We start from the raw sequence: 21,203 nt of genomic DNA on the forward strand, positions 1-21,203 counted from the left end.
CCCACACTCCTCCACTGTAATACTCTCTAAAAACAGCTAGCCCCATGCGTCCGGCCAAACCATGCCCAGACTACACCCAGCCCCTCTATTACACTGCTCTCTAACACCATCTGAAACCACCAGCCACCACACACCCTCTCCAGTGAGAGTGTGTGTTGCTCAGAATATCCCTGCTCACCCTGCTGCGGTCCCTTCAGCGCCAGAAAAATCCCTTGCTTTGTGTTTTCGTTCGCCTCAACACACACACTGGGTTATTGCTCAATAAATGAGGCCTCTGTTTTTCTCCAGGTTCATGGCTAAAGCACAATAAGACTCTGGTAAAGAATCTATATTAAGGTATATGGGGTGAGTCAGAAAGCATGCTTTTTTGCATTACTTTCTTTCTGTAATGGCACATTACCACAGGCTGCTTGTTATTTTGTGATATTTTGGGGGAAGCCAAATACAATGGAATGTTTTTATAGAAGATCAACACCATGATACTAAAATGATCTTACTTGGTATTGGTGAAAAAGTTAAGAATTGTGAGGTCTTTAATTAAAAGTCTGGCACTAAAACCACATCTTTGGTATAGACTGAATAGTGTTTCTTAAATAAATGTAATTGTAATGGTGACGCTCCAAAAATGCAGTATTTTCACTGAGAATATCTGCAGTTTAAAAATAAGTGAATTGTTTGATTCTTTGTCTGCATTCATTAAACCAGAATCCAGAGTATATCAAGGAAAAGGGTAGATTATTATGCATTATGCAAATAAGCAACTGACATATTAAAAGAACAATCTGACCAAAAAATTACATGCATACAATTTTACCCTTTGCCGGAAATATATTCATTCATCCATTCATCTTCTTTAAGCTTTATTTTGGATCCCGAGTCTGTCCAGGGAACACGGCACGAAGTGGGAAGGCACCCTGGATGGTATGCAAGTCCATCACAGGGTACCATGCATACTCGTTCACACCTAGGGGCAGTTTAGCATAGCCATTCCACCTACTGCATGTTTTTAGGAAGTGGGTGGAAAACTGGAGCACCCAGAGGAAACTCGTAGGGGCAACATGTCAAACTCAACACAGTAACCTGATCTCAGCTTGCTTTTAGAGTCACTGACATTTCACACACAATATGGTGAAATATGTTGTTTATTTTTGCTCTGTCAATGAAAATAGTTCCCAAAGACACCACAGCTGGATTGAGCATTGCATGTTGCCATGTAACACATAGACTGACATATAGCCCATAGTAAATGTAGAAACAGTTTCAATTTAATGAACTGTTGCTAGAATTGGAATTTTTTGAACAAAATAAAATGTACTTTGCTTAGCTTGAGGCATATGGGTTTGTGTAGATCCATGAGGTATTTTTCATGTCTAAAAATGAGCAAAAGGATATTGCAGAGCTAAAGACAGGAAACATGGAAAGACCAGCAAATGATTCAGTGTATGATCATGAGTTCGGTTTACATTCAGGAAGAGGACCAAACTGATTGTTTTGTTTCTTAACCTTAAGGAGAATTAAATTAGCCCAGTCCCAGACCACATGAACCAATTCTTCGTACTACTACCTGTAAATCATTTTCCCCTCATATATTTCCATTTTCAATCTCCCTGATTTATTTGCTGAGTGAGTTTTGGCATAGAGCAATCTTTTTAAGAGTTTGTCTCCAAAGCATGTCCTCGCCAACACCTCGTAATTTTGATGGACATGGGTTGAACATGACGGGGCGATTTCTATAATTAATTTTTCTTTGAAGCTGCCAAGTGAAAAACTTCATTGCCCCGGGAAAGCTCACCCGCTCTCTCTTTAGCTGTCTCCCTCCCTGCCAGTCTCATTCCCTTTGCATGTCTACTCAGTTTAAAGGTGGCTGTTAAAATCCCTCATTACCTGCGTCTTCCTCCACTATTTCATAACCTCTCTCACCACGCCGAAGCCTACCTGCCACACTAAATTTCCAGTCTGAAACGTCCCCTTCAGCTCCGCTCAGCGTCACGTTGCCAGCCTCACCGAAATGACAGAGGTTGTTTCAGGATGCTTATTACATCAGATCGGTTTTCCTCTCTGACTCTTTTGGTCTTTCTCGCTTTCTCGTCCTCGCTGATTCATGTCTCGCAGAGTCTTGTCTGTCACCACGTTGCTGAAGTAGTTGGCGTAGTTGTGACCATCTGCAGCAGATGGTGTCACAGTTGACCTTCGTACCTCACGCATTTCGTATCGCCTCCTACCTCACTGCCTCTAAACTCCCACTCCCACTGCTTCGTCAGTACGCAGATTTGCAGCTCTCATATTTAAAGTGTGTCAGAAATTTGCACTATGATAACCCTATAAGGCAACTAAAAATTGTGACATTCCTGTTACATAAAATTTCGTGCTTACATATGTCTGGATTAGCAACCAACTGTTATCACCAATTGGTGATAACAATTACATTTTTATGGTTGTATAGAGTTTGGAAGCTGGCAAAAGTATTTGAATCGGAATTCCGTATGTTTGAATTATAGCCTATACATGTCATATGAAATAAATAAAAAAAAAATTTGTGATGCATTTAATTATTTTTCCCCCCAATATTGTCCAAACGTCTTTTCCCTGGGAATCCTGAATGCTCACCTTTAGCCTGATTTACATCAAATCTGAATTTTTGAGATTTCTATTTAAGTTTCTGATATTGTTTTTATATCTCAAAGGTGGCCTTAAAGTAAAAAGCACCCAGTCTTTCAGCGTTTTCGATCCAACGTACACCTTTACTTGGAGCAGACAATACGTTTGTTTTGGATATTGAAGCAGAGAATATTTGCATACTTTTCTATTCACTCATCTTTAACCATCACTATACAGATCTGACCAGAATGTATAATTGAAACATCTTTTGTTTTTTTTTTTTAAATCCCCTTTCTGCCCTCTTTATCTTTCTCTATAGTTAGTCTTTGGTCTGATGAGCTTCCTTTAGCTAAATAATTGACATAACTGCATACGATATATCTGCTACAGAAGCTAGTGTCATTGAACTATGGCCATTTTATTAAAAAATTTATCAACTCTGGGGCTTTTTTTTTTTCTTCTTTCAAGCATCTGGACCGTTGTCCGCTAGTTGAGGACCCCTGCTTGCTCTAGGATAACTAGGCAAGCCTGCAGGTTTTAAAGAATGGATTGCAGAATAGTAATACTCTACTGCTTTTCTCTTTCTAATGACAAGTTGAGGGTATTATTCATCAACAGGGTGAGGTTTGACTCAGTTCTGTGGTTTGATCCTGAGATTCTTTGACAGATCTATCCGCTGGTGGCCTCAAAGAGAAACAGCAAGCGAGAGAGAGATTGAGGGCATTTTTCAGGATCCAGTGCTCAGCGTGGAATGCTTTGATATTGAAATGTGGCGAATGCTAACAGAAGCACTGTCCAGAGTGAAGTGAAGTCTCCCACAGCTACTGACTCACAGAGCAATGGCTCTCTGGTCCATTTCACAATGACCAAACAGCCTTTTTTTCAATTTTTTCATAATATGATTTTAATAAAATAAAATATTTGCTTGTTTTTGAGAATTGTTTCTACTTGATTCGCCACACAAAAGAAATTGAATATTTGTGAATCCCAAATATGAAAGAAAAAAGAAATGCCACTGCAATACATTTCAACGATCTTGCATAGAGTTGATCTGGAAATTCAAGTCAGCCATTCTATAGGCTGGTTTTCTCTGGTTAAGATGTGCACTTTGGAAATTAGGGGGTCAAGCACCAAAGGTGCACACACACCCTATTGTTATTCCACCTTTTCTTATTCTGATTGTGTTTCGGATCATATACTGAATACACATCAGGATCATTCAAGATCGTTCTTTAGTTTTAGCCGCAAAATGAATCTGAAACTATGAAAAGCAAGCAAAGAGGAATGTGATCGCTTTTTGTAACATTTATTGTTTTAAAGCCAAAATGCACATCTTGCTTGCATATAACTGAATGGTGAAAAAAAATCTAATTTACACAAATTCAACCCGCAAGTAATGTATGTAGCCAAGATACGTTTGGCTTGTTTGGTTTTACATTGGAGTTATCGGGACTAATGTGGCTAAGAAGTCTGTGCCATTCAGTACCTTTTTATGGAAATACCTGCTTCGTTTTTTACAGATATGTTTTGGTATGCCTTAACTATCCAGCACCTCAGTGTTTAAGATTTATTACATCCCTGTCTTTAGCTTAATTTATTCATCTCATTTCAACATTTTTACAGCTACAATCATCATTATTGTCATTATATACTTACCTCAATCGAGCTGTCACACATGAAACTAAATGAAGAAGAAAACATTTTTCTTTCCTGAACTCTTATTTCCTTTTCCTGCCAAAAGCAGCTTCCAAAGCACTTAGCAAAGTCCGCAGGTGGCCATTCATGCGAACCCTGTGAACCATTTCCTGTTCCCTCAGGAGGCTTTGAATAATATTATCTTCTTTCTTTGCGTTTCTGACATTCTTGTATCAGACAGACGTTTTAAAAGCATCCACCATGTATGCCTTTCTAAGGGAAACGTTACACGACAACGGTGTACTAAAAACGGAAAAGTTTTTTCCTTTGCATTTTTGAAAAGTTTTGTGTATATATGACGATGTTGTCAAAACGATCCCCGTTCACACGAATCCGCGAGAACGACTAAAAACACTGTATTATGCATGCCAGGCCAGTATCTGGCGATGTCACTTTGTAAAGAAACACTACGCGTGTGCGCACATTAGCATTCAAGTCAAGTGTCCGCCATATTGATCCGGGCAAGACATGTCCGCCCTATAAACAAATACAAGTAAACGGGGGAGATGTGGTTTTTCTGGAACGATTTCAATGGTTTATGATGTACATGTTACTACAGTTGCTTAGAATCTCGATAGTTAGACTTGGAAAACTATTCATTGTCATAAGGAATTGTGACAATAGATTTGGCTTATTTTTCTCGGTTAATAAATGCTGAGACGTCCCTAATGTAATATAATATAATTAAAAAAAAAAAAAAAAAAGTTTTTTTTCATGTTGGAAATGGGGTCTTCAACCCCATCTTTTAGCTTTTCTTTTCTTACCCTTATCTTTTCTTATGCTCCAGGTCAGAATTCTTTTAACGAAGCTCGTTCATTTTTAAATCGAAATAGTGCAAATAGTGAGACACTGGCAGTCAGTCTGCTTCTATGTTTTATTAGCAATAAAAGGATACAGATATACTCCAAAACAGACAATTACAAAGATAATTATAAATATGGTCGTAGTAGTGATGCAGTAAATCTACACTTTGCTGGATAAACGTCAATAAACTCAAAATCCTGAGCAGCACAAACACAGTCCTGTACTCCACCATTGTAGTTTTGAATGTCTCACGCGTTGTTATGAGGTACTCGCGCGCATGCCTAAAGACTGACCACGTAATACGCGTGCGCATGACGCCATCATTTTCATAGATTCTCGTTTTTGTACATTTTCAAAAACTTTGCGATTTGCAATTTCAAACCAGTTTTCAAAAGTTTTCGTTTTCAGGCCCCAAAATGCTGTTGTCGTGTAAACGACCAGCCAAACCACATTAAAATTTTCTGGTTTTAGTTGAAAACGTTGCCGTGTAAACGGCCCCTAAATGTCTCCAAAAAGAGTTTCACCTGTTGACTCCGGACTTGTGCAGATGGTCCCAGAATCTTGGTGGAGACCATTTAGAAATATTAGGGAATGCAGGTTGTAAGGAGCAGGTTGGAAACATCATAAAACAACCCTCAGTTTCTTCTTGTTAGTGTTTTACTTTATTATTATTATTATTATTATTATTATTGTTCCCAGACTTCTGAGATTCCCAGTTGATTCTGCTATGCAGAACACTGTCAGAATGACAGAAAGAGACAAGACAAGGCATCATTATCGAGCAGAGACGGGTTGTGCCACACAGTGGGGCTATGTGAAAGAGGAAGCAGTGAACATGCTTTTTCTGATGATGCTTTTGAGGATCCAGCTGACTTCTGTTAAATGGATGGATCACTATTTTCAAAATGACCTCATATAATGTCTGGACAAATGTAGGTGGCCACGTCTTGTTTTTAAATCCGGCTGTTTCAGTAGATTATATCTTGATGTCACACCAAGCCCAGCATGTTTCTTTCCTAAAACAAATTTGCTTCTGATTTAGTTGTTGCCAATTCCTATCTCATTATGTAGTTGTCCTCCATCACACAACATGTACCAATCCAAGGGGATGAGGGCTGAAACATGCTTCCTTTGACCAATATGATGTCAGCCACCATTTTTAGTTGCCACTCATGCAAGATCAAAATGCAGAGGTTGCAATTTTTTAACCCCTTGCTACACTGATATGGGGAACACCTGAAAACTCTGCTTGCTAGGATTTTCTTGTTTGCAATTTTGGTACCTCTATTAATGACGATGAGTTGAATTTATATGGAAGAGCGAGCTTACTGCCTGATTCTGGCCTGATTGTTTTTTGTGAACAGACGCCTATGATTGGCTGGTGTCCCACTAATCCACAGAGAGCGAAGGAATCAATGGCATCCTTCTGATTCAGAAAGCAAGGCCATTTCTGCTCTGTGGGACTTCTTCAGGATTCGAACCAGCAAAGCAAAACTTTAGACAGCTACACAACTTGTAAGCCTTTTGATCAGAGAGATGATAGTGGGCAAATTTAGAACACAAACATGGCCTCAATTTTCCGCTGTGAAGATCCTTAGAGTCCTCCCGCGTGCCTCCACACTTACTTGCCAAGGAGATCTAAGATGATTGTTTTTTTTCTTCTGCTCATTAGAAAAATCTTCATCACAGTGGACTACCCATCACGAGAGGAAGTGAAAGGGAGGGAAGTTTCCATAGTGATGACCAGGTCTTGGTAATCATTGTGTGTTGATTAATTATATTTGGATACACTGGGGTCAGAGTTGCTGCTCGTTAGTAAGAGACAGAGAAAAAGAGAGATGTGTCTGATGAGGCAGGTGGCTTTATGACTCCATGCTGTAGTAGCCCCTTTCTCCTCCAGCATCCAGCAAAATACACCCTCGCTCTGTATGAACAACCGAGTGCGTGTGCGTGTACAAAAGATCCTTGTCCAATCATTACTTGGAGCAGCTATAAAGTGGAGGCATGCCGTGCACACTTAATCGTACATGCTCCTGAAACGATCTCTTTGCTGTATTTTATTATTTTTTTTTATCAAGAGCACTATTGTGCACAGGGAACACACTCCTGTAATTGGACCTTTGAACGGGAAGGGTATGCAACACCCTTAATATGCCCAATTGTTCCGTTTGCCCCTTCAGATTAGCCTCAATCAGTGTTTGAAAGGTACCTATTCTAAAAATAAGATGGACATAAAGTGTCTTTCATTCCCTTCTCTGCTTGTTGAAAAAAATACTTCAAAATCAGTAAATAGTGTTGCCATTTTGTGCCTCCACGTCTCTAATTCCCCTCATAATGGAAGCCTTTTTTCAGCCCCGAAAGGTTTCTATTGATTATAGTGTTAGTCATCTAACTGCATGTGTCACCTCTGGCCTCCCGTTAGAGCCGACAGTAAGAGGCATACTGAACAGAGGGGGCAGAAGGGACCTTCTTATCAAAGAGGTCCAGATGGAGCGTCTCAAAGAGGATGATATATTTGGAAATAAAATGAAGTGCCTTCATCCCCAGCATGGCCAAATCCACCACACAGTATAGCTCTTTTACTCCACCTTACTTTCTCACTCGCTCTTCCCTTCTCCCTGTTAGCTGTGGGTGGTTTGACAGTTACTGGTTTGATTGTGCTCTTACAAATTCCAGTATACTTTGTCTGGCCATCCTTTTATCTCCTGGTAAGCTAATAGACTTTTTAACAGTTCTGTATTTGTCAGACAGCTTGAGAGTAGCTGGAGCCCCAATTTACTCTTCATGCACTCACCATCCACTTTATTAGGAACACCTGTACACCTGCATGTTCATGCTTTTACTTAAATAGTAAATAGACTCATATAGTCTTTATGGTTGCGCTGACCATGTGTTGTATAAGTATTTAATAACAACAAATAAGTGTAGAACAGGATATAGCATGAAATGTCTACTTTGTTCTAAGTATATAATTTTGCTTGTGGCATGTCTGAAACCTATAGGATATAAACCAGCTCTTTTTCTCTTGCATCTGATATGTCATTTCCGATACTCATCTTTTTCCCCTTTAGCTTTCTCTGACATTCTTTTCATTTCACCCAGTGAGATATGGGACCTAAGGCTGCTGGATGCTTGCACAAAGTATGTTTACTTAGACTGTTCCAATAATCACAGCCGGCCTCATCAAACACACAAGCTGTCAGATTTAACATGGACATATCAATAATCATAATCCTTTACATAGGTAAACAAGGTCGTTACCATAAAACTCCAGAGACATGAGGTACTTGGAGTCTCCAGCTCCAACCTAGGAAGCTAGGAAATGAGGAGACTCTAGAAGCATGGTTTATTGAGTTGTAGTGGAAACATGTGCAAGATACAGATGAAACAGTTGTTTAGGGTGAGGATGACATGTTAGAGTTCTTACTAATGATATGGTGAAGCCTACACAGCAGAGTTGTTAAGCGGGAATATCCACAGTAGCCATTTACAGGGTCGACTTTTACTTCTAAAGGTCATTATTGAAAGATTCCACCAGCTGATTCCATGAAACATTAATGCTACATTTAGTAATAGTGGACAGGGAGCTTATTACATTTAGCAATTTGTAGTTGCTAGTATGTCTGGTGAATAGGAAGTGATGAATCAGGGGTTAAGGCTTTGGGCTACTGATTAGAAGGTTGTGAGCATTACCAGCACTACCAAACTGGGTCCATTAGCAATGAAAAACCTTTAATTGTTCATTCATTTATTTTCCTTCTGCTTTTTCTGGTGGGGGTCAACAGGCTGAGAAGGTAAGCCCAGACTTATCTGTACCCAACCACAGATTTCAGCCCGTCCTCAGGGATCGTTTCACACGCCAACTGTGAGATATAATCTCTCCAGCGGGGTCCTTGTTCTGCCCCGCAGTCTTCGTTCAGTAGGACATGCCTAATACAGCTCTTCTGGGAGCTGGCCAGGGGTCATCCTTGTAAGGTTCCTAAACTCCCTAAACTGGCTCCTCTCAATTTAGAGGCTGGATTTTTGAGGCCAGCAGCCCTGCAGAAGGGCCTCATTTTTTGTGCCTGTACTCACAACCTTATTCTATCAGCCACTACCATAGATGAGGATAGGGACATAGATTACACAGAGAGCTTTGTCTGTGAACTGAGCTCCTGCTTCACAAACACAGACCTGTACAGTTTAACATCGCTGCCTCTGACCTGATTCGTTCCAATCGTCTAGTCCATCACATGACTGCCACCCTATTTGCCTTTTACTTGAGCCCTACCCTTCATCTGCCAGTTGGTGAGCCCACAAATCTGTCTTAATTATAATCTTTGGAAAAAAAAGCATCAGTCGCGTAAGCAACTGTGATGTAAATTTCTGTTGGCTTTTAGCATTTTAATGAAATGTTAGGCCACCTTATGCAAATTGTTTAGCCTAACATTAAATAACTAACAAAAGCAAGTGTAGTCTTTGACTTTGCACCCTTACAGTGGGGAAAATTTCCCATAAAATGAGAGTTCTCATTTTAGACTGAGTTCATCGTAGCCTTAATCACGTTAGAACCGCTGTGATTTATATCTTTAGTGATGATAAAGATTTATAAAGCATTCCAGCAGAAGAAGAATGTTTATTTTCTTTGAAGTGAGACACCAGAACCTCCTTTTGTTCATGTAGTACAGATGTTATCCTAATGTCAGTGAATTCAGATATTATGGGATTGGTACAATTTTATTATAAGTCTGATGTGTACCGTGCAAAAGTCAAAGACACCATTCTGCCTCATTCAGTCTCAGTGTTTGTTTGAACCCCAGAGCACAACTTTCAGAATGGTCCAGAGAGTGATGCTGGTTACATGATACACAACCATCCCTGCATCAGACCTTATGAACAAGCTTGACTCAGTGCCTCATACAGCATGACTGATTCAGAAAATTGGCATAGAACTGGTTTATTGGCATGCTAAGTATGTTTTCTCCAGCCATGCGGTAATGGAACCCAGCCATTGCTTCAGACTCCAAATACAATTGGGCATTTGGGCGGTCAGTAGCTATCCAATACATTTCCGTGGCCTTTACAATGTCATTATGTTAGGAAGCTTGACATCCTGTTAAGAGTGTGTACTGCTTTTTGCTTATGATCCTTAATTCCCGATGGAGGAAATAGCTTTGGAAAGCCTCGTGGCAACATGACATCAAAGAGTGGCGTGACCACGTTTGATCCTTTCTGCAACAAGCCGTATGACTCACACAATTTAAAATGAGTGCGCACGTGTGTGTGTTTATGTCTGTATGATCAGGGAGTGATGGACGTTGGACTTGCAAAGCAGCCATTTATTTATAATGCTTTGGCTCTATCACTCTCCCTCTCTTTGCTTCTCTCCTAGTCCTGCATAAACACAGGAACTCGCCTTCATGTGTGTTTATCTCTTCCCACGGAGTCTGCTAGCCTGCGGACTCTTAATAATTAATCTGATGGGCTCGCTCTCCCGTTTGATCATCTCTCCGTATATGTTTGTTTGCTGGAGTTTAACAAGTTACCAGTGAGAGTTTCTTCTTACGTCTAGTTGTGTTTAGATTCGCCATCCATCCAGAAGATATTTAGGCACCCAGGAGAGATGAAATAGTAATCCAAAAAGAAATGGCTGTAATAATGGATGAGTATTTACTCTGTCCTTATTTGATTCAGAAACTGCTCTTAATAATGTAGTAATAAAGCATTAAATTTGCTATTCATTATGATATAGAAAAAATGGAGTTTGTGTCATCTCTTGTCTTTCTGAAAACCTTGATTAATATGTTTCCTTGGATGCCATTAATTATTTAGGGACATGTATGAGTTTTTGGGATGAGTGCAATAACAGAGGCATTAAAATCGAGACAAAAGGCTTTGTGATTTTTTATTCATTGTTCCTTTCAAATATTAATGGTCAGAATGTGCAGATTGTCTGTAGCATAATTACTGCCATGTTGATGCATGGGACCAAGTCATCTCTGGGCTCGAGCGCTATCGGTCCATGCTCTCTCTTGCTCAATATCTCTTAAGTGTTTTTACTTTCTTAGTACTCCCCTCTATTCCTAACAGGTCTCCATTACCCAGATGAGAAAACTCCAAGCCCACTCCAATTCCAGACCCTCGTTATGCCTTCTTTGTGTTATGGTCAGTTGCACTGGCTGAAAGTGGGGGCAACATAACATGCTGCAAATAACTTATTGTTGCTCCAGTAATACAGTTAATGCTATTACAGCTTACTTCCGAAGAATTTAATTAGCTTCTGGTGCATATGATGACACAATAATTCTCCTTCTTTATTTGTCTCCTCTATCAGCTCCACCTAGGTTCACCAAAGTTCCCGTAGACATGATTGGCGTCTCTGGAGGGGTGGTGTCCTTCGTATGCCAGGCAACAGGTGACCCCAAGCCAAGAGTGACCTGGAATAAAAAAGGAAAGCGCGTCAACTCTCAACGCATCGAGGTGAGGCACAGAACTATGGGTCTAAGTGACGCTCAACACACTTCACCACACTGAAAAACACATACTGCGCAAAATACTATCCTGTTCTTGTATTCGGCAGCCTTATATGCACGGTTGCCGAACATGGATTTTGCTGTTAGCATTGTGTTGAACGCTCTGTGCGGAGATAAGCTGCACCTTATTTATGATGTTTATCTGCTGTGTTCCTCTGTCAGTGCACAGATGGCAGCTGTAGAGTCCTGATTGATGCTCAGTGCGCCTTAATTAAAACTGGCTCAGTGCTAACCATGCCGTCAACGTTCAAGACGGATGGAAAACTTGACTCGACAGATTCCATAATGCACCCACAGATCGCCAGTCTCATCGTTTCTCCTTCACTGTGTGGTTCAATCCCAAGTGTTTTAACGATCTTGGCGCAAATGATCATCTTCTTATCATTTAAAAGTGGCTTTATGAGGAGCTTAAATTGATTCGAGTTCCCTTCCAGCCATTGTTTTGATATTGATCCATGCACTCGGCAGGCCAGTGTGTACCGACTGCACTGCATCTCGTTAGTGGTGCCTTTAAAGCCTCCTGTAAAAAAAAGCCACCCACAGTGTCAGTTACTGACTAACAACGGCAGTTTTTCTCTGCATCATCCAGTTAGGATGACATCAGATGAAATAGCATGGAATATTTAAAGTTTATTATGTAAGATTATGTAAATAAGATGTATAAAAGATTATGGAAAATACATGCCAATGGTGTCTGGCCAGTCATTTACAATGTGAGATCTTGCATGCTCTAGATCAGGGGTGGGCAATCTTATCCGGAAAGGGCCGGTGTGGGTGCAGGTTTTCATTCCAACCGAGCAGGAGGCACACCTGATTCCACCTGTTTAATCAGTTGATTTTGGCTTTCAATAGATTCAGGTGTGGCTTCTGCTTGGTTGGAATGAAAACCTGCACACACACCGGCCCTTTCCGGATAAGATTGCCCACCCCTGCTCTAGAGCCACGGTTTATAAAGTGGGGTGTGAGAACTACCAGGGGTAAGTGATGTATAGCCAGAGTGTCCACAGTTTTATCACTACAGTCATAGTTGTCCTAGTTATGTAGTCATTTACTCGTACTCGTAAAAGAAAATGCCCCGATGCCATGTGATACTATGCGACGTAAGCTGCGAGTGTATGTAAGTGTAAGTGTACGTAGTGTATGTTGTCACACTAATGAACTGGCAAAAATGATGCCGATCTGGATATATTTCACGATTAATGATGGCAAATTGCTTAGTTCATTGCTAGCAGCACACAGCAGCAACCATCATAAACAAAGCTAAAGAATAATGTTCCATGATGCCCCCTGATTAATTCTAAGCAATCAATATCAACGAGTACTAAAAAAATATGTACTCATTTTCTGTATGAAATGGTATCAACTCCATATTAATGTCATGCCTTTGTTCAGCAAGCACATATGTTGTCATGGTCAGGAATCCGCATACATTTGGCCATATAGTGTATTCTCTGTGATCATCAGAGGGGTTCATTGGAAATATTTTATTTCACTGTAATGGATAAAGATCTTCAGATCACTGCTGGAACTAAACTGCTGACGATTACATGCAGGATCATGGTTGAAAGCCTATGCATGCATTATCTCTTTCCTTCTGTGCGTTTATATATGCATATGTTATACATTATACAATTATATGAAGTTCTAACCTAACGCCTTTCTTTCTGCAGACCATAGAATTCGATGAAGGTGCAGGAGCTGTGCTCCGTATCCAGCCTTTGAGGGCTCCACGAGACGAGAACATTTATGAGTGTGTGGCAGAGAATAGCGAAGGCGAGGTCAGCGTGCAGGCTAAGCTGACTATCATCAGAGGTAAAACAGCCTGTTCAGTCCACATCAGAGCACTGGGAAATTATATACATGTATACATATACATAGGGAAATTATATACATAATGTTTTATCAGAATTCTTTTTTAGCTTGACTTGTCAGTGGTTTAAGTGTAAGAAAATACATACATAGATTTTTTTTTTTGTAATATCTAGAAGTCTTAATGTGAAACAACTGATAGTATGAATAGCATTTTGTTTTCAAACCTGTGCACCATAGCGCAGCTGCAACCGTTTAATCCTGACAAAAAGAAATTCCCCGCACTGCAATTGGGTTACTGTTTACAAACAGCAGGTGTGGGGATACTTCTCACGTGGACGTCCTGCTCTACATAACCTAAACCTAACATGGCCCCAACTAACAAGGTGTGGTCCAGTGGGGTAGCCCGATTCAGTTTCCTAAACAGTCCTGCCATTCCATCTGGCCAGAAGAGGCAGTGTTTCCTCTTTCTGCGTTGTATTATTTATTTCCTGTCCACGCTCTGAGCCCCAGCCATCTGCCTCATTACTGCTGAGCGCCTGTCCTGGCAGCGGCAGGGGCTCCTGGCTCGGCCGTGGCCCAAACGCACCGTTCGTGTAGGCAGCCCAGTTTTACATGAAAATCCAGGCTTTGGCAAGGCCCAAGGAGCTCAGTGGGGAGTAGAGGTCCCAGCACTTGGGGGGGAGTGACTCCCCAACCTCCTCCCTCATCCATCTGTTTCGAGCCTTCCTGAGTGGAGCACTTTATCAGAACAGCAGCCACATGAACACACATACACTTGTGCGGAAATTCAAACATGAATTCCCACTGAACTGCACTGAGCATGCTTGAATACCCAGCACAATGTCAACACACATACAAATGCTGTACATCTTTACATGCGTCATTTACCTCCCACATTCTGCCTGGCAGGGGGGCTTAGGATTTTTCTCAAAGACAAGATTACTGAAGTGTTGTTTTTTTTCAGCCGTTAGCTTCACTGACTGTTTAGTCACCTTGGCCTGGGCAATCCAGCCCTGCCTGGATCTGACACACCAGGCTGGCTTTGCTGCAAAGCTGCTCGGATGCGTTTTTAGCCACCTCCTGGCTAGAGCAGTGCTCAACATCCGTGAGCCGAATGCCTAATATCGGCCATCTGCTTTTCCTCCATGTCTCCTTTACGGAGTCCTTTGAGAGTCCTTGGTGGACTCGTGACGAGAAGAAGGAAAGAGACACCTGCACTCTTCCATGTTTCTTCCTCATCATGTCACTATGTGAGTGCACATCACTTGTCTGTCTCTCTCTCTCTCTCTCTCTCTCTCTCTCTCTCTCTCTTGATTTGTTGACCCTGGCATCTTGCCTACTCATCAGCTGCCAACCTGGAGCACTTGAAATGGTCCAATGCAAGCAGCAGCCCAGGTTTCACCATCTGCCTGCTTCCTGATATGTGTTAGACGGACACACACTGTTCTGCAGCCTGAGGTGGTGATGGCATTGATACTGGGAACACTGTTCACCATGGTACAAGATCAGAAGATCGGTGGCTTCCAGATTAGTCTGGGGATCCTGCCTCTCTCCTGCCAAAATGTCCTGTCATTCTCTTTATATCTTTTAATCTTTGTCTCACTTTTTGCCTCTGAAGTGATATAGGCATGCGTTCTCTGTGACCTGGACTCCTCTAAACTCTAGTCACAGGGACCTCGTTAGTGCAGTTAGTGCTAAAGAAGACATGCAGCTCACAGCCCATTCTTGTTTGATCAGGAACACATTTAATTGGCCGTTCTCCTGCAGGACAAGACGTGTTTGTTGCACACTCTTTTGTGCAGTTTTAATTAGACCGCTACCGACCCCTGCCATCAAAACCCTGCCAAGCCCTTTTAATTCCCCACTCATCTCTGACCTTTTCTGACTCGGCTATGCTATTTTTGAAATCACACTTTGTTTTATCATGTGGAAAATACTTATTTGCTTCTCTTGACTGTTGTTTTTGAGTGTCACAGAAGAGGGAGAGATGCCCGTGCTCTCATGCTGCTCGGTTGAGCCTTGCTGGTTACTGAGTGAGTCATCTCTCTTCGCAGTTCGTCTTTGCATTCCTGACAGATTTACTTCAGATTGTGCACTAGCCAAATCCCAAGCTGCCCAGTCCCACAGCCACTTTGGAAAACAGCCTAATTCCACACCCTTTCTGCCTTTTCTCCTGCTCGTCTTCTTGCCAAATAAAAATTTTAAAGTCATACTGTGCATGAAAAAAATTTTTTAATAGTAACATGTCCTCTTATATGACAAGTTCTTTTTTTATATAGTGTTTAAGTATTATTCTGCTTTATTATCGTAGGTATTAGAGGGCAAAACAGATTGTAAAAAATGTACACAAAAATTATGATGACGATGACAAAAAGGTGGAATATACAATCTTTTACCACCACAGTGAAACTTAGACTATGACAAAGCAGTATAAAATGTACTAGAAAATAGAAAACTAGAACGCACTAGAAAATGTGTGAATTGTTGTCATGTTAAATTGTATCCAGCCATGCTTATTGTCCCAATTTATTAAGCAATAGGAATGCTACAGCAGGGTTATGACATGCATAGCATAACTCATTTTTAACATTTTGAACAATTGCATTGTATTTTATAAAACATGCTTATTAGGACATACAGTGGGGGAAATAAGTATCGAACGCGTCAACATCTCTTTCAGTAAGTATATTCCCAATGAGATTATTCACATGCAGTTTTCATCAGACATCAGTATTAATTCAAGAAATCTGGAAATGTAAAGAATTCACAACATCGAAGTCCATGAATAAAAGTTATGTGTAATAAAATGGAATGACAGGAAAAACGTATTGAACACACTAAGAAAAAGCAGTTCTCCAAGGCAAGGTAAGGCAAGGAACCAGCTGAAATCTGTAAGTAATTATACCTCCTATCTGTGCAAATTAATATCAGCTGGGTTTGTAAATGGATCTATAAAAAGGCTTTTCGTTACCAAGGTGTCACATAAGAAACATCTCATGATTGGTAAAAGCAAAGAGCTCTCCCAAGACCTTCACAACCTTGTTGTTTCAAAACAATGTTGATGCGTTCAATACTTATTTCCCCTACTGTATAGTTAACATCAGGGTGTAGGCAGGCATTGAATATGTCTAACTTAGGAACAGTCCTACTTAATGATATAAAAAATGTGTTATCATAAATCAGTATTATGATACATGTGGTATAACTGTATATAGAATATAGTGAATATAGATGTATACACACCTATTTCCAATCTTCACCATTCACAGTCTGAGGAGAAAATCTATTGGGAGTTTGTCTCAGGGGGGTTAGTGTTTTTCAGGCCTGGTATAAATGCTTTAGACAGACTAACGGAGTAAGGCTGATTATGATGTTCTCTGTAGCATTGTGGATTGGCTTAGCCATTAGCAGACCCAAAGTGTTTTACTGTGCATTAGTGTAGAGAGAGTGAACCCATTCCTGACTGAGAAAAGCATGGGGTCGGGCTGAGGGAATGAAAGATGAGGTACAAGAACGCGACGTTGAATTAAAGGTGCACTTAGTCCTGGTCTAGCCTCAATTTCCTGGCAACCATATTGCTTAGATAGAGTAATAGAATTTGGGGCTGGAGGAACATGCCTGAGTTACAAATCAGCCACTTTTTCTTGTAGTAAGCCAAATAACAGCCAAAACTTGACAAGATGGGACTCTTCCTTTATGTGGTGTGCTTACGGTGAAATATGGACATCACTGTCTAACCGGCGACATCGGGCTTCCCCAAGGATAAGTTCAGCGTCCTCTTTTGGCAAGCACAGTACAGAACACAGACTTTATCTGGCCACATATTTTATATCTGTAGACATTTTGTGTTAGAAAAATCACACTCCCTGCTGAATGTCCTCTCACACATTTTCCTTCCCTTCCTCACTGATTATGATAAATCGGAATTCATTGTCGTGGTCCTATATGCACTAATTGCCGGAATGGGAGCAAGTAACTGTGATATTTACAGTACCCCTGAAATCCAAATAAATGTTTCAGAGCTTTTTGTACATTTCCCTGTACATTGTATTATGGACACCAGTATAATAGTAAATCTGGAAAATGGCCATAGATATTCTCATTTAAATTTTATAGTTTGGCGCATCCAGCTAAATTATTTATAAAAAATTTGGTGACTCAATTTGCAGGAGTCTTGTGTTCGTCCAATTAAACGCACTGTAGAATGTATATGTCCCACCCCCAGGGTTGTTTGTTGCTGTAGAGTAGCAGCTCATTAGCAGCAAACATGGCTGGTCTTCTTGCATGCTATTGCCTTCTCCAGCCATCACTTGATAATGAAAGTGGACAGGCGGGGTGAAGGTGGCGGTGAGAAAAAGACACTCACAAAGTTTTCCTTGTTCTACATATTTAGCTACTTTGCTATGCTACTGGTAAGTTTGTTTAGATTTGGTGGGGGTGTGGCATATCTCATTTGTTATTGGCTGTTGTGTAAATCAGTCAAGCACATCAACATGAGATCACTCTTACTTCCTGTTTCAAAAGCAAATATGTCAACCTAAGGAATCAAAGAACAGCTCTCAAGCCATTTCATGGGAGATAGAAGAATGTTTTGGGAAATGGTTCAAGGTTAGAGACTGTTTTCTAGAACGAAAACTGTAGACTGCTTCTCTGCTGCATAATTGATCCAGACCTCAGCCTCTCTTCCATTAATCTGTCTGTTGATGGCTGATCTTAGCTTTGTCAATAAAGGTCTGTAATTAGCAGTGACCCATGTGACTAGCCAGCATGACTGTGTTTTTGAGATACGCTGTAGTGAGCACAAGTGGTTGAATGGAAGATGCTGTGCCTGCCATATTGGCAGTAGTACATTAATGAGCTTTCTTTCCCCATTTTTACTGCAATTGAAACATAATGTTGACATGCATATAGTCACAATTCCCCCTTCTTTCCACTCCACTAAAATATATATATATATATATATATATATATATATATATATATATATATATATATATATATTAAATGAAACTGGTAGCGCTTTCAAGCTAAATAGAATGTATTATGTATATAGCTAATTTTCAGGATCTTTCATTCTAAATGCAAGCCGAAACCTTGAAACCTGCCTTCTTGGTTCCTGGTGCTTTCTGCTGATGGGCTAATTCTGTGCCCCCAGGGATAGCCACCTGTGTTAGTCATGACGCTAACAGGTTGTTACCCATAAACAGGTCAATCTCTTGACATAGATTGATTTAGCAAAATGACAACCCCAAAAGTTGCTTAAATTTCTCAAAGGGGGTACAAGGCAAGAAAGAGGGAAAGACAGAATGAAAGCCACCCATCACCATTCCCTTCCTATCCCCCCAGCACCTCCATTGTAACTAAGGAAACATGAGCTGGGAGGCAGTGAAGGCGCAAGAGATAGAGGTGGAAAACGGAACGAGTCTCTGAGGAGGAAGCTTGCATCAGGGTGGATTTGATTAAGACTGATCTGAGCTGGTATTATCACGCACACAGCTGTATTTGCCCGGTGTATTATCTGCATCCCGCACTCATAAACAAGCCAATTCCCAGGCCCACAGACTTAGACCGCATAATGCATTTGTTTAGCAAATTTAAGATCTATCAGAAATCTATGGACTCTGTTACTGGGAAATCCATTACTGCAAGTGTACTATTTCAAAATGGTAGTCATTTAGCTATTCAAAGTTAGTCATTTAGCAATTGATGTCTATTTATATTGCCTGCCTGCTTCGACATCTGTCTGTTGGCTCATTCAATGGGATTTGCACCACATTGCGCACGCTCTGCATTTTGTATACTGTTGTTTACTGCTTCTGCTAATGATGACATGCCTTCCTGGTTTTTGCAAAGGGATAATTGTCAGTAGTGAGAAACCACTTCAGGTACCATTGCAGCATCAAACGACTCCTGCAAGGTGAGTGGAAGCGCTTGTTGGTTCTGTGGCAGATCTGTCATCGGTGTGCTTCTATTTTTCAAGGCTAGTTAGCAACTTGTTGCATTCTTAACCTGTGATTTCTGTCATTAATAACATGGCTTTATGAAGACAATGTCGAACCTGAAGTGAGTTATACATCACTTTGTGGTGCTTCGCAAAGTTTGCCAAGAGTTTTTGTTTTGTTTTGTTTTGTTTTGTTTTTTTGATGGAGCTCAAAATGGATCTGCAGCTCTCACTCGGTTTTATTTTCCGTCAGAGAGAAAATGATGGTTTGTTAGAACTCTTTTCTCATACAGAACACAGTAGGTCTACACAGTAGAGCTACCCACAGAATATTTTATGAGTTTATGGGCCTTCTAAACCTTTGATCCTGGGAACCTGGGAAGCAGTAATCAAGCATCATTGGGTATTAGGAGCAGTGAGAGAGATAAATGGCTGAAACGCTCATCTCTTGGGGCATTCATTCTCCCCACTCTGGCCAGCAATTCATGTAATGCCTGCTCAAGTAGGTCAACCTTGTGCACCCCTTTTTCGAGGCAACCAAAAAGCAAGAGAAGGCAATGGAGAGAGAGAGATAGAGGCATAAGACAAGGTCAGGGTATCCCAATATTCTTTTCTTTGAAAGATAAATGTTTAGATTGTACTCTAGACTCCTTCCCACAGAAAAATAAGCGATCGGGTTGTGTAAGCTTTCTGTTCAATAAGAAATGTTGCCACTGACAACACAGACTGTAGACTCCTGCTTCATGTCTCTTACCTAGCTCAGCTTTTATTAGAAGAAATGGATTGCCTCAGCCTTTAGATTTCATTTGCAGTGATTGCTTCTGGCAAAGGGATGGGTGAAGGAGGTTAGGCATAGATGCACTGGGACCTAAAATAAGAGATCAGTAACAAGACTACTGGGAGATTGCGATTTAGTGGTAGTCCTTGGTGGGGTACTTTTCATGAATAAAGAAGAGCTGGAGGAAAGTGGCACATATTTTCTTTCCTTGTGAATGAATATGATTTGAAGAAGAAGAGGTTGCATATGATTTCCAGCCAGATTTTCCTTGAGCACCCCATATCTGGAGCACTACCTCAGCCTGACTAGTGCAATGGGGTATCTGTTAATATTTAAAGAACAACTTGTTGCCCTTAAAGGGCATGATGAGCTCAGGCTAGTGTCTGCAGTCTCTCCCCTTTTTAGGCAGCCTTGGCACTGGAGCAGGAAAGACGAACATCTGTTCCACAAACACTGAATTTTACTTTCCTTCCAACTATATTTTTCTTTTATTGCAAGCATCTTGCTGAAAACTAGTTTTGCCCAACAGCCACATTATTCACTGAAGGTAAAAAGCAAGGCACTGCCACCATATTGCTTAAGGCACATTCTTGCCTAGGAACAGTGCTTGCTGACAACTGATTTCATCCAAAACGGGAAGAAATGTACCCAGAACTCAGCAAGTCGAACAGGATGAGGCATTCAGCTTCCTCTCCACATGCTACTGGAGGTACTTGTCATTCCACTTGCATGTTGATATGTACATGTAAATAAAATTCAATGCTTCCTAGGTGAGAACCCAGGCCACATTTCCTTCCCTTGCCTAATGGCTTCTTAGCAATTATCAGCAATTATAGCCATTCAGATGTTTTTTCCATTTACTCCTAAAGGCTTGATATTTGTTCTTTTACTCTGTGTGTAGGAGCAACCCTGTTATTATAGCATTAATTGCTTTTGGCTAAAAGCACATAGTTAAATGCTTATGTTTGGATATAGCGCTTCCAGTGCCTTTGTACTATTGTTTCTCCAGTTATGTATTTTTTACCGTTCAAGGAGGGGATTGGACTCCAAGTGCTTTTTCTCT

The 21,203-nt window shown here is 40.7% G+C and overlaps 1 protein-coding gene across 3 annotated transcripts in view; it reads left to right on the top strand.

Moving 5' to 3' along the window:
• The window catches only part of ptprsa (protein tyrosine phosphatase receptor type Sa), a 269,659-nt gene that overhangs the window by 134,826 nt on the left and 113,630 nt on the right, over window positions 1-21,203 (top strand). For all 3 annotated transcript variants that reach the window (XM_053634470.1, XM_053634471.1, XM_053634472.1), the window contains 2 exons: window positions 11,411-11,556; window positions 13,280-13,421. In XM_053634470.1, coding sequence (XP_053490445.1) covers window positions 11,411-11,556; window positions 13,280-13,421 — 288 coding nt within the window. The remainder of the gene's footprint in view (window positions 1-11,410; window positions 11,557-13,279; window positions 13,422-21,203) is intronic.

This window comes from Ictalurus furcatus, chromosome 10 (assembly GCF_023375685.1).
Source record: "Ictalurus furcatus strain D&B chromosome 10, Billie_1.0, whole genome shotgun sequence".
Classification (NCBI taxonomy): domain Eukaryota; kingdom Metazoa; phylum Chordata; class Actinopteri; order Siluriformes; family Ictaluridae; genus Ictalurus; species Ictalurus furcatus.